This window comes from Perca fluviatilis, chromosome 8 (assembly GCF_010015445.1).
Source record: "Perca fluviatilis chromosome 8, GENO_Pfluv_1.0, whole genome shotgun sequence".
Classification (NCBI taxonomy): Eukaryota; Metazoa; Chordata; class Actinopteri; order Perciformes; family Percidae; genus Perca; species Perca fluviatilis.
Window position 1 is genome coordinate 26,524,540 of NC_053119.1, and position 27,789 is coordinate 26,552,328.

At 38.9% G+C, this 27,789-nt stretch overlaps 1 protein-coding gene across 5 annotated transcripts; it reads left to right on the forward strand.

Moving 5' to 3' along the window:
• Window positions 1-12,444: 12,444 nt before the first annotated feature.
• On the forward strand, window positions 12,445-27,583 carry nap1l4a (nucleosome assembly protein 1-like 4a). 5 transcript variants are annotated; one of them, XM_039808952.1, is made up of 15 exons: window positions 12,446-12,585; window positions 13,557-13,597; window positions 14,137-14,209; window positions 15,245-15,389; window positions 16,060-16,146; window positions 17,188-17,322; window positions 17,402-17,473; window positions 17,584-17,723; window positions 17,978-18,123; window positions 23,178-23,197; window positions 23,322-23,441; window positions 23,600-23,635; window positions 23,825-23,875; window positions 25,448-25,483; window positions 25,866-27,583. In XM_039808952.1, the coding sequence occupies exons 2-14, from the start codon at window positions 13,582-13,584 to the stop codon at window positions 25,451-25,453; spliced, it is 1,047 nt and encodes a 348-aa protein (XP_039664886.1). In that variant the 5' UTR covers window positions 12,446-12,585; window positions 13,557-13,581; the 3' UTR covers window positions 25,454-25,483; window positions 25,866-27,583. The 5 variants fall into 5 exon arrangements, with proteins under 5 accessions (XP_039664882.1, XP_039664886.1, XP_039664883.1 ...); XM_039808948.1 differs by lacking the exon at window positions 25,448-25,483 and having other exon boundaries at window positions 12,445-12,585; XM_039808949.1 differs by lacking the exon at window positions 25,448-25,483 and having other exon boundaries at window positions 12,520-12,599.
• Window positions 27,584-27,789: the final 206 nt, after the last annotated feature.

Genomic DNA, 27,789 nt, shown 5'->3' on the forward strand with positions numbered 1-27,789 from the left:
TGTCGCAACTGGTTGTTGTGCCAGCCATATAAATGTATTCTGCATTGGACATGGGTTGTTAACACATTGTCAAAGACCCATTTTTCACCATCACCTCTTTTCACCTTTGCATCATGTGAGCTGCAAAGCACACACCAAATGGTCGAAGTGCATATTATGTTGTAGCGCTGCAAAAGATTGTCTTCGTGCCAGCACTAAATTAGAGGCCCTATGGGGGTAGCAACGTGCATTGCTGTCTGCCACATGTACATTTTGAAAATCTTCACATAAAAGGTAGACTGCCAAATTAGTGCAGAAAGATGGGTTTGGTTGGGCTATCTGTCAGCTGAAAGCATAGGTTGACATGCAAGGAATATTTTTACACTTTTACACATGAATGAATCTTAAATCAAAGTCTCCTTACTAGCTCTTTAATGTCCTTTGTTTTGTTTTTTTGAGTTTTTTAAGTTTTGCCTAAATTGTGGAGTTTGCTCAGTTTGAGGTTGGTAGTTTGTAGTCTGAAGACAGTGAGACACAGTTGAAACAAAACTGTAAACTGTACCTTGTATTAATATTATTTTTTCAAATATGTCCAAGGTCAAGAATAAACATTATGTAAGCTGCATAACTGATCACAGATGAAGTCTACGCCACAATGTAACTCTGTGCTGTTCCCAATATTTAACCTAACTTAAAGCACAGGCAACTGAACAACTACTGTGCTGTTTCAGTTAAATATGGACACAAAACCCAATGAAAAAAAAAATTTTAAAACAAAATTTGGAGACGTATTCCATTAATAATGAAAGTGATGAAAGTATGTGTGCCCTTGACAGAAATCCTTAACTGTCAGAACTTGAATAAACACTGCTTTGTTGTCCAAAATGTTGGTGCTGAAATTATAGGGGGAAAAACAGGTACTATTCAATTACATTTTGTGAACACACAAACTCTAAGTTTGTGTGTGTGTGTGTGTGTGTGTGTGTGTGTGTGTGTGTGTGTGTGTGTGTGTGGGGGGGGGGGGGGTGTGTGTGTGTGATATGTGTGTGTGTGTGGGGGGGGGGGGGGGGGGGGGGGGGGGGGTTTTTAGTGGCTAAAAGGTTTAGCTGTCGTTGCAGGAAGATGGAAGATGGAAATGTAGAGGACAAGAAAAAGAAAAAACAAACAATGTCATGATTGAAATTGCTTATCGGTGCAGATGAAAGTAAATTGCACTCAGAACTCAGCCTGCCATAACTTAAATCAACGGCTCCTGTGAATTTGTTACGCATTCGGGGCCATTCTGAAACAGCCACCTCAGAGGAGATATAGTAGTTCTGCCTGCCATTTTTTTCCATTACCCCCCACCCAAGACCTCCTGCTGCGAATAATGACCGCAGCTGTGTCAATGTGGATGCTCGCTGTGTGTGCGCTTGTTTGTGTGTCTTATTTTGATGGCTTTTTAAACTCAGTGTGTATGTGTGTGTCTGTCTGATTATGGTGTACAGATAGGCCATTACCCACGCGTTAGCAGGAGAGGGGCTTAATGGACGACAGAGGATGCAGAGGCAGGATGGCTCGTACATTGTGCCCTGTCCTCCCGGCCATATCAATACTGCCATCTGGGAGTTGGCCACTTCATTCACAAAACCAATACCCCAGTGGGATGAGATGGGCCAACTTGGACGCTGTTGCTACGTGTTCAATCAATGGGAAAAGACAAGTGCTATCATGACATCCACTTTCAGGAGGATGTCAAATCTTTTGTTCTTTTTTTTGTGTGTGCAAGTGAGAAAGTGGGAGAACAAGGACACAGAGAACAATAAATTACAACAGGTGCATTTACCAGACTATCTTTGTGTCCAGACCATGACCAATATATTCTTGTCAAAGGTAATCAAAAATATTGATTAGATAGCTTTTAAATAATAAACAGATGGTTATTCAGTCTTCAGTTTTCTTCTGTCTTCCACATTCAATCAATCAACGCTGAGGAATTGACTAGCCAATGTATTGAGATGTGAAGACAATTACCTACAAAGGTTCAATCATTCATTCATTTATTGTTTTTACCCACTCATTTCTATTCATTGTCACGGGGGATGGAGCCTATCCAACATATTCACACCTGTTGATGATTTTGAGTCTCTGTTCAGTTAATGCATGTTTTGGGAACGAACCAGAGAACAACCAAAAGAAAAGATGGGAACAACATGCAGACTTAGAAATTCAAGATTTAGGACTGTAAGAGCTGAGCATTTATTATGATTGTTTTTGTTACACCAGTAAAAGTCAGCCTCCAATAGAGACTGAGAGAAAGACATTAAAGGATTACCAAGAAGAAGACAGGATTCAAGAACTTTGGAAGTAACCTTTACAGTAACATCGCCCTTTCTGAAAAGACATACTTGTAGCCTAGTACCGGAGACAGACTTTCTTCTCTAACCTACTTAACTCTCATCTGTCTCATTGGACCTTCTTCCAGCCTCCAACAATCTGCTATTCAAGACTAAGAGTGATGCATGATGAGAGCATGGATCTGTGCCTTTCATTTTTTAACTTCCATTCTGTAGTGCTTTTTTACTGTCATGATATCAACACAGCACTAGAGAGTCTGGCTGCAATCAGCCACTCTGACAGAATGCACACACGTGTGATAGGAGTTTATCTCACATCCTCTATATGCACTATCACACAATGAAATGTGTGTACACGCAGCTGGGAACAGTCCTTTGACTAGACAAGTGGTGATGCACCAGCATGCATAAGATTTGAACAGCCAGGTGTGTGCCTCTGCACACAAAAGACTGAGGGGGTGTAATCTGGGAGTCGTGGAGTTAGGGTTGGGCTGAAGCTGTAAAGTACAGCTTTGTGCGAAAGCTGCAGGTGTTACTATTGTCTTTACAATATATCACAGTCACTTCAACATCCGCAGAGGATCGCAAAACTATTGATGGCTATTAAATGACTGCATTTAAAGTCATTCTTGTTCTTTGATTTATTAGCGGCAACTCAAACGTCCAGACTGAGGCTCCCCTCCTGCATTAAACCACAATTTTCGTTAGAAAAAAAAACACATTACAATCACCCTACATTTCCAAAATTAGCGATAACTGTACATTTGTTTCTAGATTCCTGGCTCATCCCAAATGCTACACAATCACATTTGATTTCTTCTGTGAGTACAGACACTGCTGGTAAATGTCACACTGTGACAGGCTGAAAGCCTGGTCACCACAATCGTACCCTGAGGGGCCCTAGTGCTGTCACTTCCTCTCAAGTGTGTAGACTACGCAGTGGTAGATAGCAAACAGAAAGAAGGCTGGATTTTAGTGGTTTTATGTCTGTAACTCAATGGGCTATTTCCGCAAAAAGCACATTTTCCAAACTGAAAAAAAACTTCATGGTGGATCAGTGGAATACTGTATATGAACAGATGATCACATTTGATTTAGTCGGATGACATGTTTAAAACGCCCATATTATGCTCATTTTCAGGTTCATAATTGTATTTTAAGGTTGTACCAGAATAGGTTTACATGGTTTAATTTTCAAAAAACACCATATTTTTGTTGTACTGCACAGCTCTCTCTCACTGCTGCAGATCCTCTTTTCACCTGGTCTCTGTTTTAGCTACAGAGTGAGACCTCTTTTCTTCTTCTTCTTCTGTACTATCTTTGATTGCACTCGCACATGCGGAGTAGTTCAGATGTAGAGCATGTCAGCTAGCTAGCTCCATAGACAGTAAAAGAAAGGTTGTTTCTCCAACTTCGGTCAGTTACAAGGCAGGATTAGCTGGGAGACTTCTAAACGAGGGCGCACATGTAAGTAGTTCTTTTGTAGATTATGGTGAACTTGTGTGTGTTGTAGCAGTGCTTTGCTATTGAGAACAAGGTATTATGCTAGCGTTAGCGCTAACGCTAGCATGCTAACGGTTGCGGTTAGCCAGCTCGTTTCGGCTTGTGACGTAGAAAGCCCTGCAGATTTTGAACAGCTCACCCGAAAACTGAAGGCAGGACACATTCAGAAACCGTATCTCACTCAAAACAGCATGGATGGATTTTTTTCAAAGTTTGTATGTGTGTGGAAGCATCCGAGACACAAAATAACACCCCAAATCCCAGAAAAAGTGATTTTTTCATAATATGGGCACTTTAACCAATCTCAAACAAACACCATATTTCTAAATAGATATAAGGTGAAAAGGCTGTGGATTTTTTTTAGATGTAACTTCTAATGACGAGAGAAGAAAAGCAAATCTGTCCATTTGTGGATGCTGACAGAAAATTATTTCAAGATATTATCACTTCCCACTTTGAATAAATCTATCTCAATGTCATCGCTTTGATCCGATAAAAACAGTGATGTTATAAAGCAGGTAAATGACAGCTCTTGTCAGGCCATTAATCGGTGCGCAAAGTCCTTGAAATCCATTCTGCAGTTAGCATCATATAGCCAAGAAAACAGGGCAGTTCAATTAATTTTGGTTTTACTAAGAAATTGTGTAGCGATGACATTAATAGCACGGTCGATTCACCTGCTGCAAGCCCTGTTAGTACACCTCCCGCCGGGGTGACAACGCAAAAAGAAGCTGAAGAAATAATGTCCTCTCTGGCTGAAGATGGTGGTGGTAACAGCTGGTCAGAGGCCAGTCACGATCCTAACCCCTCTTGCTCCTCTCTCCCGTTAAATTGGAACAGCCAGCAGCGGAGGGACTGGAAGAGCCGATATACATGGCTGTTTGTTAAGGATAGAAGCTTGGGGTGCGTCGCTTAGGCCTAATTGAACGGATGAATTATGGTATTCTTCGGTAGCCTGAGTGACTTTAACCCGTTGTTCATGTGGAATCTCAAACACAGCCTGATGCTTTGTTTATAGACTATTTGTGGGTGGCTGTTTGCTGTTTGACCTATGAATTCCTGTCGATAAAGTATAATAGGGTAAATCCTGTATAGTGCATGAACTTGTAGCTGTTACGTATCTTTGTAAGTCATTGTACGTCGCAACCACACGACAAAGTGGGCTCCCCAAAAGGCCACGGTATAGTTTGAACACTGGGCCTCTAACATTTATATTTTTTCTACGAATCTTTGAGTTAACATGTACTAAACATGAGTTGAATTTGCACCGTAGCGCCGCTACGCCTTGGTTCTCATGACAAGAATAGCATGTATAATTATCTTTATTGAAGTGAATTAGGTTGAAATTGCACGTCAAAATGACACATTGTTAATATTTTTAGAGATCTCCCCAAAATTTCACAAATCACGTTTTCAGGGGAGCCCATGTCTTATTTAGCCTTTAATTTTAAAATCCTAAGAATGGAAAAGAATTTTCCATTCTTATCCTATTGACAGTCTGGGATGTATATACTATCACCCTGAGGTGAAATGAGTCTGGCTAAATGGGAGGTTTCGTTTTTAGAGCAGCCTGTAAAAGAGTTACAATATGGCTTTAATTAGCAGCCCAAAAAGGAGTTAAAATATAGCTTTAATTGGAAATTGAAGCCTTTAATTTTAAAGTCCTATGACAGAATTTTCCATTCTCACCCTATTGACAGTCTGGGATGTGTATACTATCACCCTGAGGTGAAATGAGTCTGGCTAAACAGGTGATTTCGTTTTTAGAGCAGCCTGAAAAAGAATTACAATATGTCTTTAATTAGCAACCAAAATATAGCCAACATATAGCGTTCATTGGACATTTAAGCCTTTAATTTTAATGTCATATGTCAGAATTTTCCAGCATACTACCTCGTTCTCAATAGCAAAGCACCACTACAACACACACAAGTTCACCATACTCTACAAAAGAACTACTTACATGTGCGCCCTCATTTAGAAGTCTCCCAGCTAATCCTGCCTGCCTGACTGACTGAAGTTGGAGAAACAGCCTTTCTTTTACTGTCTATGGAGCTAGCTAGCTGACATGATCTACATCTGAGCTACTCCGCATGTGCGAGTGCAATCAAAGATAGTACAGAAGAAGAAGAAGAAAAGAGGTCTCACTCTGTAGCTAAAACAGAGACCAGGTGAAAAGAGGATCTGCAGCAGTGAGAGAGAGCTGTGCAGTACAACAAAAAGATGGTGTTTTTTGAAAATTAAACCATGTAAACCTATTTTGGTACAACCTTAAAGTACAATTATGAACCTGAAAATGAGCATAATATGGGCTCTTTAAAATCCAAAATGTGAATGTAATTTCAACAGCAGCAGAACCTTACTGCACAATAGTTGTCTTATCTGATGCCATCACTAGGCTGATTTAAGAATTGAATTTAGGCTGCTATATTACAGTGAGTTCATTTCATTCATGTGTGAGGATAGTGGCTCAGGAAAGACAGGGGAAGGCAACAGGTAGGTCTACCATTAGGTGGAAGTGTAGGGGGAGCCACTTGATACCAACTGATTAATTTCTTAATATTATGGAAAAACTAATATGGAAAATCAATTACATAATGTTTGTTTGACAATATGTATATATGAGAAGAACACAGGCAAGGAGTGAATGAGACAGACATGAGGTCGGCAATGGCATCAAATAGAGATGAGACCAGTGATGACATCAGGTAGGATTTCTATTAGTTAGACCACACAAAACTAAATGTCTAGTATGGTTTAAATTTCTGTTGACCAACCTATTCACTGTGTCCTTTTTGGGGAAAAAATAGTGCAGACAGAGATGGAAAATATAACAATTAGCCTATACTTCGGACAGCGAGGCCGTAGTAAATAATCAGATAATAATAATAATAATAATAATCAGAACGCAAATTTAAACATCCGTAACGCATATGCCCAATGCCATCAATGATGATTTATTTATTGTAATGAAAATACAGTACAAGAAAAAATGGGGCTACAATAATGTGGTTGCCACGGGGCAAACCAGGGTGATGATTAGGTTGCCACTTGTCGCAATTTGGTTGTGGGCAACGCGTTAATGTTGAGCCCGTATTTATATATATGTACATATATACTATATAATTATCTATAATTATGGTAGGCCTACAGTGGCTGATATACTTTAAAAATAAACTTTTATTATTTAAAGCCCATACATGATGATGTCCGGTACACTTATTTATTTATTTTTGTTGGGGGTATCTGTATCTCATACAGCCATGTCAATACACAAAGAGCTAGGTCAGCTCACCTAAATGTATGCATCTTATTTGTTTCCTGTTTAATAGTATATTTTCTTTGAAATAAAAAAAACACCTTTAGGGTTTGTCAAATATTCCTGTAAGAGTGAAAACAAGCACTGAAGGAAATATAATACATGAAAAACATAAAAGTACACACGACAGATTAATACATTTATACAATATTAGAGTCACTGTCAAAGTCACTGTCTCCTATAAAGCACAGGTATATGAAGCCCTCTTGTGGTCTAAATATGATCTGTCTGATTCTACACTCTTTGGACAAAAGTGTCTGCCAAATGAATAAATGTATGGGTAAATAATCTGGATATTCACTTACAACATAAGTGTATGTTGTATGTGGTGTATGTATATATGAGAAGAACACAGGCAAGGAGTGAATGAGACAGACATGAGGTCGGCAATGGCATCAAATAGAGATGAGACCAGTGATGACATCAGGTAGGATTTCTATTAGTTAGACCACACAAAACTAAATGTCTAGTATGGTTTAAATTTCTGTTGACCAACCTATTCACTGTGTCCTTTTTGGGGAAAAAATAGTGCAGACAGAGATGGAAAATATAACAATTAGCCTATACTTCGGACAGCGAGACCGTAGTAAATAATCAGATAATAATAATAATAATAATCAGAACGCAAATTTAAACATCCGCAACGCATATGCTCGAATGCCATCAATGATGATTTATTTATTGTAATGAAAATACAGTACAAGAAAAAAGTGGGCTACAATAATGTGGTTGCCACGGGGGCAACCAGGGGTGATGATTAGGTTGCCACTTGTCACAATTTGGTTGTGGGCAACCGTTAATGTTGAGCCCGTATTTATATATATGTACATATATACTATATAATTATCTATAATTATGGTAGGCCTACAGTGGCTGATATACTTTAAAATAAACTTTTATTATTTAAAGCCCATACATGATGATGTCCGGTACACTTATTTATTTATTTTTTGTTGGGGGGTATCTGTATCTCATACAGCCATGTCAATACACAAAGAGCTAGGTCAGCTCACCTAAATGTATGCATCTTATTTGTTTCCTGTTTAATAGTATATTTTCTTGTGAAAAAAAAACACCTTTAGGGTTGTTTGTGACAATATTCCTGTAAGAGTGAAAACAAGCACTGAAGGAAATATAATACATGAAAAACATAAAAGTACACACGACAGATTAATACATTTATACAATATTAGAGTCACTGTCAAAGTCACTGTCTCCTATAAAGCACAGGTATATGAAGCCCTCTTGTGGTCTAAATATGATCTGTCTGATTCTACACTCTTTGGACAAAAGTGTCTGCCAAATGAATAAATGTATGGGTAAATAATCTGGATATTCACTTACAACATAAGTGTATGTTGTATGTGGTGTATGTATATATGAGAAGAACACAGGCAAGGAGTGAATGAGACAGACATGAGGTCGGCAATGGCATCAAATAGAGATGAGACCAGTGATGACATCAGGTAGGATTTCTATTAGTTAGACCACACAAAACTAAATGTCTAGTATGGTTTAAATTTCTGTTGACCAACCTATTCACTGTGTCCTTTTTGGGGAAAAAATAGTGCAGACAGAGATGGAAAATATAACAATTAGCCTATACTTCGGACAGCGAGGCCGTAGTAAATAATCAGATAATAATAATAATAATAATAATCAGAACGCAAATTTAAACATCCGCAACGCATATGCTCGAATGCCATCAATGATGATTTATTTATTGTAATGAAAATACAGTACAAGAAAAAAGTGGGCTACAATAATGTTGTTGCCACGGGGGCAACCAGGGGTGATGATTAGGTTGCCACTTGTCACAATTTGGTTGTGGGCAACCGTTAATGTTGAGCCCGTATTTATATATATGTACATATATACTATATAATTATCTATAATTATGGTAGGCCTACAGTGGCTGATATACTTTAAAATAAACTTTTATTATTTAAAGCCCATACATGATGATGTCCGGTACACTTATTTATTTATTTTTTGTTGGGGGGTATCTGTATCTCATACAGCCATGTCAATACACAAAGAGCTAGGTCAGCTCACCTAAATGTATGCATCTTATTTGTTTCCTGTTTAATAGTATATTTTCTTTGAAATAAAAAAAACACCTTTAGGGTTTGTCAAATATTCCTGTAAGAGTGAAAACAAGCACTGAAGGAAATATAATACATGAAAAACATAAAAGTACACACGACAGATTAATACATTTATACAATATTAGAGTCACTGTCAAAGTCACTGTCTCCTATAAAGCACAGGTATATGAAGCCCTCTTGTGGTCTAAATATGATCTGTCTGATTCTACACTCTTTGGACAAAAGTGTCTGCCAAATGAATAAATGTATGGGTAAATAATCTGGATATTCACTTACAACATAAGTGTATGTTGTATGTGGTGTATGTATATATGAGAAGAACACAGGCAAGGAGTGAATGAGACAGACATGAGGCCGCAATGGCATCAAATAGAGATGAGACCAGTGATGACATCAGGTAGGATTTCTATTAGTTAGACCACACAAAACTAAATGTCTAGTATGGTTTAAATTTCTGTTGACCAACCTATTCACTGTGTCCTTTTTGGGGAAAAAATAGTGCAGACAGAGATGGAAAATATAACAATTAGCCTATACTTCGGACAGCGAGACCGTAGTAAATAATCAGATAATAATAATAATAATAATCAGAACGCAAATTTAAACATCCGCAACGCATATGCTCGAATGCCATCAATGATGATTTATTTATTGTAATGAAAATACAGTACAAGAAAAAAGTGGGCTACAATAATGTGGTTGGCACGGGGGCAACCAGGGTGATGATTAGGTTGCCACTTGTCACAATTTGGTTGTGGGCAACCGTTAATGTTGAGCCCCCGATTTATATATATATACATATATACTATATAATTATCTATAATTATGGTAGGCCTACAGTGGCTGATATACTTTAAAATAAACTTTTATTATTTAAAGCCCATACATGATGATGTCCGTACACTTATTTATTTATTTTTGTTGGGGTGTCTGTATCTCATACAGCCATGTCAATACACAAAGAGCTAGGTCAGCTCACCTAAATGTATGCATCTTATTTGTTTCCTGTTTAATAGTATATTTTCTTTGAAATAAAAAAACACCTTTAGGGTTTGTCAAATATTCCTGTAAGAGTGAAAACAAGCACTGAAGGAAATATAATACATGAAAAACATAAAAGTACCGCACAGATTAATACATTTATACAATATTAGAGTCACTGTCAAAGTCACTGTCTCCTATAAAGCACAGGTATATGAAGCCCTCTTGTGGTCTAAATATGATCTGTCTGATTCTACACTCTTTGGACAAAAGTGTCTGCCAAATGAATAAATGTATGGGTAAATAATCTGGATATTCACTTACAACATAAGTGTATGTGTATGTGGTGTATGTATATATAAGAAGAACACAGGCAAGGAGGAATGAGACAGACATGAGGTCGGCAATGGCATCAAATAGAGATGAGACCAGTGATGACATCAGGTAGGATTTCTATTAGTTAGACCACACAAAACTAAATGTCTAGTATGGTTTAAATTTCTGTTGACCAACCTATTCACTGTGTCCTTTTTTGGGGAAAAAATAGTGCAGACAGAGATGGAAAATATAACAATTAGCCTATACTTTCGGACAGCGAGGCCGTAGTAAATAATCAGATAATAATAATAATAATAATAATCAGAACGCAAATTTAAACATCCGCAACGCATATGCTCGAATGCCATCAATGATGATTTATTTATTGTAATGAAAATACAGTACAAGAAAAAAGTGGGCTACAATAATGTGGTTGCCACGGGGGCAACCAGGGGTGATGATTAGGTTGCCACTTGTCACAATTTGGTTGTGGGCAACCGTTAATGTTGAGCCCGTATTTATATATATGTACATATATACTATATAATTATCTATAATTATGGTAGGCCTACAGTGGCTGATATACTTTAAAATAAACTTTTATTATTTAAAGCCCATACATGATGATGTCCGGTACACTTATTTATTTATTTTTTGTTGGGGGTATCTGTATCTCATACAGCCATGTCAATACACAAAGAGCTAGGTCAGCTCACCTAAATGTATGCATCTTATTTGTTTCCTGTTTAATAGTATATTTTCTTTGAAATAAAAAAAACACCTTTAGGGTTTGTCAAATATTCCTGTAAGAGTGAAAACAAGCACTGAAGGAAATATAATACATGAAAAACATAAAAGTACACACGACAGATTAATACATTTATACAATATTAGAGTCACTGTCAAAGTCACTGTCTCCTATAAAGCACAGGTATATGAAGCCCTCTTGTGGTCTAAATATGATCTGTCTGATTCTACACTCTTTGGACAAAAGTGTCTGCCAAATGAATAAATGTATGGGTAAATAATCTGGATATTCACTTACAACATACAGCAATTGAGATTGCTTGTAGTTTGAATCCCATAAAAAATGCTGCATGTTTTATTTCAAGAGTCATCCTAAATCTTACAAAGCCTCAAGATGCTGTAAAATTGAATCATTTTACTTAAGAATTCTGTAATTTATACAGAGTTTTTAGATGCAGCTTTGAAATAAATACGTGTATGGCCATGAAATTCAACAAAGCTATTATCTGAAATGTGGCAGTCATTATTTAGGATGAAAATTGCAGTGGTGTGCACAGGACCCTGCCTGCGGTGTTTGGTGAGGTGTACTTGCAAGCAGAAGTAGCCCCCAACATTAGGGCCCCAACTGTACACACAATGAGACTTGGTCTTAAAGAGCACATTAGCCAACTAGAGGGCCACTTGGGGAGACCACATTGGCACTTGAGACTATTATGGCAGATACTATGTTAAGTACGCATTTCAAATGTCCCCCCTGTTTTAAATGAGTGATGTGATATGTCTTTCCTGGTTGGCTAAGTTCATCTTCTGCTAGGAAGTCAGATGGTTGTCACTGTCAGTGATACAGTGGGCCTTCTACACCTACTTGTCTCAGGATGAGTGTATCTTACCCTCTTCCCATGGCCTGCCAGAGAGCACAGATAATTGAGTAAAAATACTGACTGTGATTTTCGCTATATACTGTCTATGGATTTTCGCAACGCATAACTTTCCTTCACCAGCTGTCCAATGAGAATCCAGGATGCTGGAGCGCGTGTCGCTCGCCCGTGGGGGTTGAAGCGTGAGGGAAGCAAGTTTATTTTTTTTCCAGGATAGCGAAGGCAGGTTCCGCCTTACTCTGCCTCTGATTGGCGTACCCTGACATTCGTACCCTAAACCTAACCAATCCCTCGCATCTTGCCTAAACCTAACCAACCCAACCAGAGCAGGCAACGAGGGCGGGTCATGCCTTCCCCATCCTAGGAAAAAATTTGGCGAGAGGAAGGCAACCAGCTATAATTCCGCTCAGCTAGAGGTAAGACCATAAATGTAAGACTGCTAAAACAGCTAGTAAGCACAGCCGTTTCATTAATACAAACATTTGCTATCATGTTAGGGTATTGATTAGTAACGTTACGAATTATCTCACTAATGAGAAGGGCCGCTGGTGAACTGTCTTGAAGACACTTTGCTCTGACTCTGGTGCTTTCATTAGCTAACGATCAGCTTGTCAATGCGGGCGGCTAGCAGTAATAAGTTAGCTGTAACGTTAACGGGCAGTTTTATCTACATACTGGATAGTCTTAGCATTGTTGCTTTAGCAACTTATTAGCATACAACATTATCATTAGCTAGTTTGTGCGGATGGGGGATACAAGGTTAATTTAATTTGTTAACCTTCGCACTTGCTGTTAGCTAAAGCATTGTTCATAGCACGTTGACTTGTAGCTAGCTCGGTTAGCTAGCTAGCTGCTGTCAGATCTTTGGCACCGCCCATACCATGTTAGTATTAATATGTGCTTGTTTGTACGCCGATGTAAGAGTGTAGATTCATTTGATATTGTTTTATCAGTGATCCTCTGTAACTGTCAGAGGCAGCGATAGTAATTTGACTTATTGTAAATGGAGAGATGCTAACTTTGGTTGTCATAGCCTAGCCCAGCTGCCATTAGCATGTCAATGCGTCATCGGCCTGCGCTTGCGCAACACCAGTGTTGCTGTTATTGAGTCAAGTGAGCTCAGCTGGCCAGTCGCTCTGACTTCCTAGCTGACGCTTGTTTCAGTTAGCACCCCTCGTGAAATCAACGGAGGTGATGGTTGTGTGGCAATGTAATAATGATAAGAATGATTAAATGACAGGCGCAAACGCGCTCGCTGGTGAAATAGAATTGTCACTGTTTTTCCCATTCACTCTGTTGCTGGCCTTGTCAGTAGGAACCCATACAGGCTGCGATTCATGATGACGAGTATAATGTCTAATATCATTTTTCTGTTTTTATTTATTAGAGGGGGAAGGAGCTGTCACTCGGTAATGGACGCCAATAAAGGTAACGACAGACATTTGAAGTTATTTGCTAGCATATGCTATTACCATTTGCCCTATTTACAATCCTCATAGAGCTGTTTGTTTACATGTGTATATGTACACTTTTTGTCTTGTGTATGTACTTTGAGAGCAGCTGGAGTCAAATTCCTTGCATGTTTTCACACTTACTTGGCTATTAAAGCTGATTCTGTAGTTAAACGTACCATACTAAATTAGATAGTCAGTGTGAGAGAGAAGTTGGTTCATACTCACGGTTTAACATTAGCTGAGGTATTATGAAACTAAATGTGAAACTTGAAATTATCATTATGACCTAAAAAAAAGTTTAATAAACGAAACTGAAAAGTCTAAACAAAAATACAACTTAGAAAGTTTCACAAATTACTTGTTTGAGTGCTAATGTATTGAATTGTGTAATAATTGTATTGTGAGCCACAATTAAAACAACAGTATGCATGTTAAGAATGGCACAACCCTTATTCTTGCAATTTGTGTAATAATAATAATAACCGGCAACAATGTTCTTTGTTGGATTGGCAGGTAAAGGGGAACAAGGGATGCAGAATCCAGGTGGGCAGATGGACAGACCTGTCAGCTTCCACTTCTTGGAAAGGTCAGTGCAGCTGGTTTATACTATGTTTGTATTATATGAGATAGAACGTTAAAATGGAAAGATTCTCATTGTTACAACATGCTATTGTTCACATCACTTGACAACTTCAGATGGCAATAGTGCAAAGTGGTAACTGCTTATGCTTCTCATCCAATACGGCAGTGTACCTGTTTTTAAAAACATAACTATCAAAACATTATTAGCATGAAGCATTTATCTTTGTATGTTCCTTGGACACTTTTTACTTTTATATATATATATATATATATATATATATATATATATATATATATATATATATATATATATCTCAGATATAGATATATATATCTCAGATATAGATATATATATCTCAGATATAGATATGTATCAGTTATTTAAAAAATGACAGTTTTGGTCACAATTGCCAGTTGCATATTGATGTAATTTGCACTTACCAGCCAAATATGGCATTTAACTTACCCAAGGTGGTATTGTGGAGAGGTGTACTTGTGATCTGATTGTTAATTTAAACATTCAGGATTGTGACCTTGATATCATCAGGTACTTTTGTGTGAACTTACTTGAAATACTTTTTTCAATTAAATAGTCCAACATTGAATGTTTTCAAAATCACATATAAAATGATCCACTTGAGGTTTAATACATTAAACTATTCTTATTTCATGCATAACATTGGCAACAACTTTTCACACTTGTAAAACAAACCCATTTGTTAGATTATTGACTGTTATTACTTTGTCTGATGAAAAGAGAAAGTTGATAAATGAAACTATAGAATCATTGTTGGTAAAAGAAACGGTGTCACACTACCACACCCACAAACAAAATCATCTTTCAATCTCATAAAACCATCTCGAGATCCTTTGATGGTTCCCAACCCACCAGGTCGATGACTTACCAGTTTAAAGGATTAAAGATTGTGGAAGAATTGGTTCAGTGTAACAGTTTTACTTGCAAAACATGAATCATATTTTTCTTTAACTGTAAATGATTTCAATCCAGATCAATTCCCATGTTTTTCTTCTCTCATAGCATGCTTCCTAAAGTAGTCAAGAGGCGAGTGCATGCCTTGAAAAGGCTACAGGTGCAGTGTGCCAACATAGAGGCTAAATTCTACGAGGAGGTCCATGAGCTAGAGAGGAAGTATGCCGCTCTCTATCAGCCACTGTTTGACAAGGTACGCTAAGGTTGTTTTTTTGTTTTGTTTTTGTTTTTTAATAAGAAAACGTTGTCTTTACTTCACTTCACTTGACTGTTAGAATTTTCTTTGGTCATTTTATGTGAATGCAAACAGAGCATAGGCTAGGAAAAAAAGATAACAAATAAGGTCTCTTATTTGTTAAGAGACCAAATATGTATACATTATTTGTGTTGTTCCCTGCACTAATGGGTGGTGAAGTGTGTCTCTCTGGTCTGATCTGAGGTCAGTGAGGATGCATCCTTGGTGCTAAATTAAAAACTGCCTCAACGAGTAGTCAACTGTTCTTTTGTACGTCTAGGCTATTTCCAGAGCTAGTGACAAGAACTCAGCCATTCCTAGTCACACTGAAGACTGACAGCTGAGGTGTGTTGTGTGTTTGTGTGTGTGTGTGTGTGTGTGTGTGTGTGTGTGTGTGTGTGTGTGTGTGTGTGTGTGTGTGTGTGTGTGTGTGTGTGTGTGTGTGTGTGTGTGTGTGTGTGTGTGTGTGTGTGTGTGTGTGTGTGTGATAGAAATGGTGTTGCTTTCAGTGTGCTAGCTGAAAATAATTCTGCCTTGTCAAATGAATGCTTGTTCATATACAGATATTTCACGCTAATATTCTCAAATTCCTGTCTATAATGATTGACGTAACGTATGTGTGTCACAGAGACGAGATATTGTCACAGGAACAGCGGAACCCACAGATGAAGAGTGCGAGTGGCACAGTGACAGAGAGGAAGAGGAGGAGCTAGCTGTAAGTACAGGGCCATGTTCAGCCCGGACAGAACGTAGCAATGTGTTTTTTTTTTTAAACTGAAACGGAGGGGTTCGTTGAACACCCTGTTGTGTGCACAGGCGCTCTGCCTTTTTATTACCATGAGTTTACAGACACGTCCCTGCTGATTGGGTATCACCTGTGACAGCCAATAAACGAGAGAAAACATAACTCAACGCCGTTGAACACTAGTGGCAGCAAATGTAATTTGCAGCCAGGGTCGTCTAGCAACTCTCCATTGGCTTGCGAGCTGGAAAAACCAAACTCTAGTACTCAGGCCAATCACATTTTGTATAGAGTCGGTGGGCAGGCTTAATATATTGACGGCAGAGTTACGACGGTTCCGCAAAGAACGGCACTGAAGTCATTCTTAAAAAAGGAAGATTTGTTCGGAGTTTTGCTGACCGGATACGGCAAAAGTTTAATCTATCAACTAGCGTTGCTCTGGTTGGTTGTAGCGCTAACCTATTACGTGCAGAGGGAATTTGAAAGACATCCATTTATCCCGCCCCTTGGATTGAGCCAATGGTGAGTTCCCAGACCCAACATCCTGATGTGGGTCTGGCTTGTCAGGCTAGTTGAACACCGGTTCACACCGTTCCGAGGAAACGTCGTTCAACCAGGAAACCGTGGCAAAACTTTGCACATTTTCATTTTGTTTGTCTTCAGAGCCTGATCACTTTTCCAAATCCTACTTCCTATGGTTTTCCACATTAAAGGAAAAGAGAGCTTTCTTACAACCACACAGGCTGCTTGAATCTCAGAAATTATACCAAGAGTCTGCTGAAACAGGATTGCGGTAAATGTGGTTTTAATGAGAATCACTCGGACTGACAAACTGTCATAAACATTTTGATGCTGTAATCTTGCGTGTATTTGATTTCTTTGTACACACAAGATTGTATGTTGTGTATCTTAATCAAACATCTTAATCTCAGCGAGACTTCTCCAAAGCTCAACAAACTTAATTGTTTAGATTTTCGTGAACAGTGAATTTCGATGCGTGTTCTGCCCCTGTAGGAGGAGGTAAAGGAAAAAGCTGCCATTGAGGATGCAAAGAAAGAGGAAGCCACGCCACAGGAAGACCCAAAAGGCATTCCCGAGTTCTGGCTCACCATATTCAAGAGTGTGGACATGCTCAGTGACATGCTACAGGTACATTTAAATGATTGATCTCTCACTCATGCTGTATACATGCCCTATGTCTATGTTCTCACTGTTAATCTACCACCAGGAACATGATGAGCCCATCCTAAAGCACCTGAGAGATATTCAAGTCAAGTTTTCTGAGCCAGGACAGCCAATGGTCAGTATCCACATGTTATAATAATGAATTGGTATCTTTCCAAATTAAAAACTAAGTAAGAGTAAAAATGCCGTGTGAAATGATCTTATATATCTTGGTGTTTCTCCCAGAGTTTCACATTAGAGTTCCACTTTGAGCCCAATGGTTACTTCAACAATGCAGTCCTCACTAAAGTCTACAAGATGAAGTCAGAGCCTGATGCCTCAGAGCCTTTCTCATTCGAGGGGCCAGAGATCATTGACTGTGAAGGGTGAGAGAAAGAGCATACAAGCATGCTTCTTAAACTGTGTCTTTGACACACATGATGTTGAGGTTTAAAAAAAAACAAAAAAAACATAGGTATTGTGTGGTTTGTTAAACATTTCTGTTCACTCTTTCTATATTAATCTCTCCTTACTTTACATCCCACATATCAGCCTCCTCTTGGCACTTCCAACTTTTACTTTTTTTCTGCGTCATTGCTTTCTGCCGCCTCTCACTTTTTTGCACATCTCCTCTCTGTAGCTGTCAGATTGACTGGCACAAGGGGAAGGATGTGACTGTGAAAACTATTAAGAAGAAGCAGAAGCATAAAGGCCGTGGCACTGTCCGCACGGTTACCAAACAGGTCCCCAACGACTCTTTCTTCAACTTCTTTAACCCTATCAAAGGTGAGAGCACACAAAATGTAGTGGATTTAAATGTAATATTCAAAGCAATTACTCCTACTTCTTTTCAACAACTATCTCACATCGCAGTAACTATTTAAATTTAAAGCTTTGCTCCAGTAACTGTGTACACGCGTTGTACACAAACTCCTTGAGAAAAGCCTGAAGTAAAGTTGAGACAGATTTAACTTGCAGAAATGCAACCCGATATCACGCTGCGCCGGCCACTAATGTAACCGCCGATCAGACTTGTCGGTTTGAGGCACCGTGAGACTCCCGTACAGTAAACGGGAAACCTCACCGTCTCTATCGCTGCAACAAGAAAGTTCTAAAACACTATGAGGGTGAAAAACGAAATGCAAGCACTTAACTGCCCAGTTTGTGAGTTTGTATAAAAGCTGACCGTTTCGTGCAATAAGCTGAAGCACAAAGCACAGTGCTTTCTTTCTCCATAAGATGAAGCTGCCTTCAAGCGTGGTCGGAAATGTCGTTCTGACAGAAAACGACAATTGTGAAATTTAAAGTCTACTTGTGCTGCATTTGGGGGTTAAGAACACAACATGACCTCACACAAATGGGTCCTTTAAGTGACACTCCCACCGCCACACAACCCTGCGACAAATTACTGGATCACTTTCTTTGGTCTGAATGCGCCTTAACAGTCAACATGTCTGCGTTCATCTGCAGAAACAGGGCAACATGTTAGCATGCATGTCATGTGGTTTTACCATTGGTCACTGCATTAAGCTGCATTCAACAGCAGGTGGCGGCAGACTCCTAAACCGTGTCAGATAGTGCAGTTGCTCTGCTGTGTGTCGGTGAAACAGTCAGCATGTCTGTTGCTCACTGATGTTGGACTGTGTGTCACTGGACCGTCAAACTTTTACATCAACTTTGGTTTTCCCATTATTTTCCAGCGTCCAGAGTTAAGTAGCTTTTGTGGCGCTAAACAGTCAGTTAATGAGTGGCAAAGTTATAACAGCACTGACACAACAACAGTCTAACTAACTACTACCTAAAACAACTTCACAAATGACTGATGTGCATGTATAAAATCTGTAAGCGTTAAGTTTATATATAGCACGCGCTCAAGAGTAAACATCTCAGAGAACTTAGAGAATAAATAAATGAAAGAAGACAACAATTCACAGACCCAGTACTGTAGAAGCATTTAACAACAAAAGGCTTTTAGCTTGTTACATTTTATAATAATTCTGCCTGATGTTAGTTTATTTAAATGATTAAATCATACCTTAAGACATAAGGTAACCTTACTGGTGTGATTGCCCTCATCAAAGGTGAGGCAGGTCAGTCTAGAAGTCTTTTGTTCAGTTGCATAAACCGTGTGTGAATAATACAGTGACAGATCATGTAAGTAAATATGAAATAAGTAAATATCTTGAAATGAGTCATTCTCTCTCAAAGGATCAGTAAGTTAAGCAGAATACACCTTTATTTAACTACTGTGTTGTCTTTCCTGTGTAGTCAAGTTACCTGTGAGACATGCCTGGACTTGATTTTGACAGGTTGACTGATCACTTATTGGCTGAGCAAATGTTTGTCTTACTGCTTCAGTCATAGCCCCGGTATATGAATGGTGGATATAAATAGCCCTTATTTAAGTGTGTTCAGGTGTGCACTGTGCAGTTCTGGGTTGGGATGTCCATTAGTGAAGAAGCTCACTGATCATATGAACACGCACAAAACATGTGACTTGACTGCTGTGTAGTTAATGGATGTGTGAACAAGATTTTTGTTGATTTGGATAAGAGAGTATACTGCACAGCCTTTTTAAATGTACGCTGATGATCGTACAGTAGTGGACCCTGATGCTGGAGTACGTGTTGAAATTATGACGCTCATGCTGTAGAGTGTGTACAGAACCTCGTTAGTGTAACTAAGCCGTTTCCTTCCTGCAGTATTGTTGAAAGAACAGGAAGGATGGGATGATGTCACCTTTAGTCACTTTCTTGCTCAGATGTTGGAGTACAGCTGTTTGCTTATCATCCTGTCATTTTCTGTAGATGATGTGACTTTGCCTTGTGATTAGGGCTGGGGCTAAACGATTATTTATTAAACGATTAATCGGGCGATTATTTTATTGATTAGTCGACTAATCTAACGACTAATTGGATGATTAATATGATTATTTTTCTGTTGCTTGATTAATAAAAACTATAATGTATCTCAAATAAATACCAAAATATTCTTAATAATATAGTTTATTAAACAACAGTTTTGCATAGCAAAAAATCTTCTGCTTTACACAAAATAAAATAATTGTACCGTTATACAAAATGAAAGGCCAGCCTGTTTACTCTTTTACAGTACCAACCTAACTCTCTTGTTCAAAAAATTCAAAAGTTGTAGTGCAAAAAAAAACACTGTGCAGTGCACAGTATAGACATTCCTTAGAGTGTTTAACAAAATATATAATTCCTGTTTTCAGTTGTACAGTCCCAACAAAAGCTACTGCAATCTGCTTGCTACCGTTAGCTAGATCTAGCAGCTGTGCACTTTGGTGGTGCTAGGCTAACCAACGCATCTTAGCTCTCTGTGCAGTTTGTTTTTGCTAGGTTAGTAGCTAACATTAGCTACTATAGATAGCTGTGTTCTGCAGCTGTAAGCTAGCTACCATTCAAGCCAACATTAGATAATAACTAACGTTAGCTAAACACAGCTGTCTAGGCGCCAGTAGCTACCTAACGTTAACATTAGCTACTAACCTAGCACGAACAAACTGTACGGAGAGCTAAGATAGTTAGCTAGCACCACCGAAGTGCGCAGAGCTCAAGCTACACAACACACTACACAAACATGAAATTAATTTGGCCAACGTTAGTACTTAGTTGTTATTGTCTCCTTCACAAGTGACAATGGGGTGCCTCCGTTTCAGATGCTCCCACATTGCTGTTGTGCTGGTGTGGTATGCCAACTCCATTTGGCAAAGAGCGCAAATAACGACACCTTTTACGTTTGGGACTAAATTTGAAGTATTCCCATACCTTCGATGATTTAGGGCGAGCTGTTTTTGTAGGACTTTCTTTTATTGGGGCTTTTTGCAGGGCTTTGTTGGGAATTATGTGAGGAGGTTGCTGTTTCGTCCTCCATTCTGCAATGTTTTGGTCTCCCACGTGTGTGTGGCGAGCTGTGGCGAAGCGTCGACGCAAAAATATGACGTCAACGTCATTGGCGCGTCGCTACAGGCCTACTTGTGATGTCATTGATAATAAGCATGGTTGTTGCCTTGTTCAGTCGGCGGTCTGAATAGTTTTTACGGCACTTTTATACTTGACAGACACCGACAGCCGACAGGATTGAAACAGCAGCCGCTTCAGCGACTTTATAGTGAAAAATCGTTACAGCGTGCATTGATGTTAAAATGTATACAGGTTGGCAGGACGGTCTGAAATATTTTGCATGGTCTTTCGCTGTACGTTTTGTTGGTAAATGTGAGATGTTCGAATCTCATCTTCATATCGGAAACAAGCTCTCTCTCTCTCTCACTCCCGCTTGGTCAGTGGCACTCAGTCACATTATACTGATGTAAAGTCTGGCACGTGGGACTGCTGGGATTGGTAGAAGTTGCGGGAAACTCCGGTTATTGGTCAAATTTGCAGAAAAGTTGCAGTGATTGGTTGAGTTCACGTGAATTGGCACGATCGCGATATCCAGGAGGGACTGGTAGATGATTCAAAAAGTCCCATACCTGTTAAGGGCCTAATATACCATAGATAAAGAGTGTAAACGGCTAAAACTAAGTAGGGTGTTTGGGGGGGGGCGCTATGGAGCCACCATGCCATGCCCAAGCGTTTTTGAGAGTTTTCGTGCATCCTATAGTCCTCAAACGTGTTCGGAAAATGAAAACGAACCCCAAGATGGCTGACTTCCTGTCGGTTGGAAAAATTAAATATAAATTATATATGTTCCTCAAGATGGGACAAATGTTCCCACCAAATTTTGTGAACATAAAAGGAACTTTATGTTTTGTGTAGGGCTGAAACGATTCCTCGAATAATTCGATTACAAAAAATCCTCGATGCAAAATGACTTGCCTCGAAGCTTCGTTAAATCAGTGTTACCAACGTTGTATCGCACAATTTGATCTAAAGAGCTGACGCGTTGACTATCCCTTCGGAAAAACAGCTGATTGTTGCGCATCTCTCTCTCTCTCTCTCTCTCTCTCTCTCTCTCACTCTCTCTCTCTCTCTCTACGGAGAAACAGCTGATCAACGATCTAATAGCATAAGTGTAACAGCTGTGTGACATAATCAAATATATAAATGAAAATAGGTTGAGTATAACTAATATTTACATATAGGCCTACTGTATATACAGATTAGTCTCAGGTTGAAACTTGTAGTTCTGAAAGTTAAGTTGCACAACTTAATGTAATGTTTATGTATGTTTAATGTATGCCTTAGTTTGAGGTTGATATCATTTGAAAAAAAAATTCTTTAAAAACAATGTAATTTGGCACTTAAATGCACTTTAATATGTTTAGTTTTTTGAGAGATGATATTATAAGCAATGTAGGCAATACAAATGTAGCTTTTTTTCCAAAGATGTTGCTTTTTTCCCTTGTTTTGGTTGTTTAAAAACGCAAAAAATCCGATTTATCGATCAATAAAGTGCTAGATTAATCGATTACAAAAAGAATCGATAGCTGCAGCCCTAGTTTTGTGTGACGTCAGGCAACTCCTTCTTTTTGAAGTCAGGGTAGATGGATTTGCCCCGAGTTTACAAGTAGGAATTCCAACTTTGAGTGGCGTTCCATTGTACTTTTTCTAGTAGGAAGTCGAACATTTTCGAGTTCCGAGTTGTCTGGAACGTACCGTTAAATGGGCTTTCAGATGTTGGTTGAATCACAGCTAATCCCAAAGCTTCCCCTTATTGTAAAACAAATGTAACATCGGTCTGTGGCTGTTGGCTTAACTGGTCATTTTAAAATGAATGTGCTGTTTCCATCATACCATGTTATTGCCTTCTGTAGTCATTGTAAAGCAAGGTGTTGTGGTTCTTATTAGTTAAATTTATATATTTTCTCTCCCTTACAGCTTCACCAGATGGAGAAATGGTGAGTAAAATGTAGCTTATTCCTCATAAAATCACCACCCATTTTTACGGCATCTTCTATTACCATCACTCAGATCGGATTTGTAGCTGTTTTGAAATGGTCTCCATGTGTTCATGTTTTATAGGACGAAGACTCTGAGTTCACCCTAGCCACAGACTTTGAGATTGGTCATTTCTTCCGTGAGAGAATAGTTCCCAGAGCAGTGCTGTATTTCACTGGAGAGGCCCTGGAAGATGACGAGAGTGTGAGTGTTTTTCCTCTAACACAATGTTGCACTTGGACACTGAAAAAAGCCACAAGATGGGATGTTTGCAGCCTGAAAACAAAGTGTTGAGGACATATAAGCTGAACTTGTCGTCACTGTTTTACCACGTCTAACTGTTGTTACATTTCTTTATGCAGTTTGAAGAGGAGGAGCTGGAAGAGGGAGATGAAGAGGTTAGTAATGCCACTCAAACGCTGAATTTGATCTGATATACAATCAGACAGCTGGCATCACTGTTCACACAAACCGTACCACCATACACATCACTGCTACACCATATAATAATCACAGTCATGGTATATATTTAGTTGAACCAGGGGTTCCTTTTAAAATCTTATAATCATCATGTCTTCGTGTCTCAGGAGCAAGATGAGGAAGGTGACGATGACGATGATGAGGGAGATGACCCCAAGGTAAGAATGAATTTTTGACGTTTTTTCTGATTAGATTTTTTTTATATTGTGCACCCGCTCATCATGTTTTGTTTTATTGTGTTAATGATAGCCCCCCTGGAACAGCACAGTGCTGTGTTGCGGTTAGAGAAGGCTTCCTAAAAAACTACTTGGACGATGTCCTTAACGTCACATTCATAAAAACTACTCTTTTATGTGTCACAATTTTAAGCAATTGAGTCCATTGTGTATTTGAAAGCTACTTGAAGTGTATCAAGATAACACTGTTGGCGTTCATCTAATGTACTACTTTTTTGTCCAGTCGTACGTGCTGATTAACTGCAAAATGATAATGCTTCTACATGGGGGCAAAATGATATGGGAGGTTCTGCATCTCTGGCTCATTTGCCCTCTCCATATTGCTGATACTATTAATGGTTGGTTTGGCTAGCTAAGACAAAGTCAGGACATAATCTTTACATCACTCTTACAGATGTAAAAGACTTAGAAGACTTAGATGTAGAATATCTGTACAGAACAGCTCAGTATGTCGTTTGACCGCCAATAATAATCTCAATTGAGTTCTGGATTTGCTTTTAGGATATCTTCAAGATATCTTTTTGTTAATAGTCGCCCATGTCCTGTAAACTGAAACTACAGACTATATTTTAGCTTAATTAGCAGTTTTAAGTCTATATTTCACTGGAGACCCATGATGATGAGACTGTGAGCATTCTTCAAAAGTTATGTTATAGTATCTCCAGTTTCCACCACTAGCTCAGACAAGGCAATACATCCTGCATATGGCAGACTTTTTGATGTGTCTTCTTTTCCTGCATTCACTCTCCCAGACCATTGGCTACAAATTATTATACAATGACAGCCGGTGAAAGAGACATTTATTTTATTGTTGGACAGAGATGACTATGCTCCATTATGAGCTATTCCAGTCTGATAGTGAGTAAGTGCATTTTTTTTTTAAAATCAGGAGTGACCAACAATGCTGCGTTGTCTGTGAATGAGTTTCTATAGTAGCTTGTTGTTGTGAGTTTTTTCTCTCGTGGTATCTGCTGTCAGCTCATCAGTTATTTATTTTTCATCAGGAATTCAGTGTTCTCATTCACCAAATTCAACAATGTTTCACTGTAGAGCTGGGCAATATATCAATATTATATCAATATCGTGATATTACACTAGATATCGTCTTTGATTTTGGATATTGTAATATCGTAATATGGCATAAGTGTCCTGGTTTTAAAGGCTGCATTACAGTAAAGTTATGTCATAACTTTACTTACCAGGCTGTTATAACTGTTCTATTATTTGCCTTTCTCCACTTAGTCATTATATCCACATTACTGATGATTATTTATCAAAAATCTCAGTGTAAATATTTTGTGAAAGCGCCAATAGTCAACACTACAATATCGTTGCAGTATCGATATTGAGGTATTTGGTCAAAAACATCGTGATATTGGATTTTCTCCATATCGCCCAGCCCTATTTCACTGTGCTCACTGTCAGTTCTCAATGTGCCGATTAAACTTGTGCATATTGTTTTCTCTCCCTTCCCTGGATTCCCTTCCATTACAGGCATAATCAGTCATTCTCACCCCATGCAATTTCTAGGTAAGGGAGAAATAAGGATGGCGTTCCACGTACTTGATACACTGTCTAGTCCATTGGCTCTCGTCTGTAATTCTGGCTGCCTCCCTCTCTTTCACTACGTCTTTGATTCTTCCAGTAGTCCGAGGTGTTTAGGACCCTCAACTCACATCTTGGGTAGATACGGCTTCTATTCTTCCTGTCCTGTCTTTGCTCTTTCCATCTGTTTTTCCTCCTGTAGTCCCATCCCAGGTTTCTAACATTGCTGTACCAAACCAGGTGCTGTCATTCTCTAGCGTTTGCTTTCTTGTTAGCCTCTTCTAGTTGCTAGTTAATGCCTAGTGGTCTCATTAGTTCTCTGTCCTCTTGTTTTCTAATCTGTTTTCTCTCTGTCTGCTCCCCACAGAAAGAACAGCCCCAGCCTGCCGAATGCAAACAGCAGTAACCGTGGTGATCAGGGGAGGTGGAGACCTGCTGTCCGTCAAATCAGTTCTTAGCCAAACAGCAAGTCCTGCTACTCTTGCAGGCTCCGCTCTTTTATGAACTTTCATCTGAACGCAATAGAACGCAAACCAAACTGCGTTTTTACTATGTGCATGACTTCTTTTTCTTTTGTCTGGCGCCCATCTCATCCCTCTTTTATTTGGCTTCATTCAAACTTAAAGCAGGAAGTGACTTGACTCTAATTAAACTACCATGGCATCAGGGACAGTCTTGTTCTTTGTTGAGGTGGAGTAGGTTACTACTGCTAGGAACCTCAGAACATCATATGGAAAATAGATAGGAAAGGAATGGATCCCAACTTTAGTTTTCATTAAAAAAAAATAAATCAGTTACTCAGGGTTTTTTAATGTCAAGAAGAGAAGTGCTCGGCTACCAGGAAACTGTTGAACAAGTCTGACTTAATCTTTCACTGGGGTTGCTAAATGGTTTTTCTTTTGTTATGGTGTTTTTTAAGAGGCATACAATGTATCATTTTGAATTTCTTATTCTTTTTTTTAAATGTTCATTGTCATGTCATTGGACTATTTATTCTGCAGCTGTCTGCGAGTGGTGCATTTTGGGAACCCTGCTGCAGTTATAGGCTCATTCTCATTGGTTCAAATCGTATTTGGGCTTTGCAGGTCATCAACAATGTGAATACTGCCAAGTCATGTTTTTTTTTTTTTATTGTCGAAATTAAGAATCCTGTTCTGCATTAATGCTGCTCACTTCTGCCCATATCTGTTGGGCTTAACAAGCAATTAAACTGAGCATGTAACACTAGTTAACATCATGTGACAGACATGCGGTTATACCTCAAAACTGTCATATATAGCTCTTCCCTGTTTGCCCCAATCACCCCTGAAATGCTCTTTTTGAATAATACGACCAATTTTAAGAAAACAAGACCATTGAAAAGTACAAATTTCTTTCCACTTGGGTTGATCTACGTTTGTCGGATTTACCTAGCCCAAGCATTAGATCCAGCCTGGTGAATATTTCCCTTACAGATACCACATACAAGCAGACCCAGTGGCAGAGCCGCAACCTTTACTAGTTGTCATCACTTCTGGTATGCATCCAGTTCTTTTCAAATGCCATTAACAGTCAGTGATGAGACAGGGTGCAGGATGTTTGGATCAAATGTAAAATTCTGTTGCTGAGAAGCCAAAATGAAAGACAAAACACACCGTCCTCTTTTATTCAGTTGTTTGCCAATTGTCATTAACACAGTGTAATCTAATTCAGCGTTTAAAGTTGTTTAAGAATATATAAATATTTCTGTTATTGTCTGATGATTCAGTAGAATGTCTGTGGAAACAAATAGAGGTTGCCAATGTATTTTATATACTGCCATTGGATTTTGCTGTTTGGTTGGACACCTTTGCCTGGTGACTGGTCAGCGAGAGCAATTGCAGCGAAAAAGAATACCCAGCCCTTCTCTCTTTTTAAAAAGAACGATTGTAGATCTTGTTGGACAGATCTCTGAGCCACGGTTGACATCTTCAAATCTACCACATTGGACCGTGTGCTAGAAATGGCCTTAACTGGTTCTTATTCACAATTTGTTACTTGCGCAATATTTCTTTTCAATTTGTACAGAGTTAGTTAAAATATTCTATTAAAGTTGTGCAACATGGACATTTGTTTCTGTGTCTTTTGTTGTTGTGTGTGTGTGTGTGTGTGTGTGTGTGTGTGTGTGTGTGTGTGTGTGTGTGTGTGTGTGTGTGTGTGTGTGTGTGTGTGTGTGTGTGTGTGTGTGTGTGTGTGTGTGTGTGTGTGTGTGTGTGTGTGTGTGTGTGTGTGTGTGTGTGTGTGTGTGTGTGTGTGTGTGTGTGTGTGTGTGA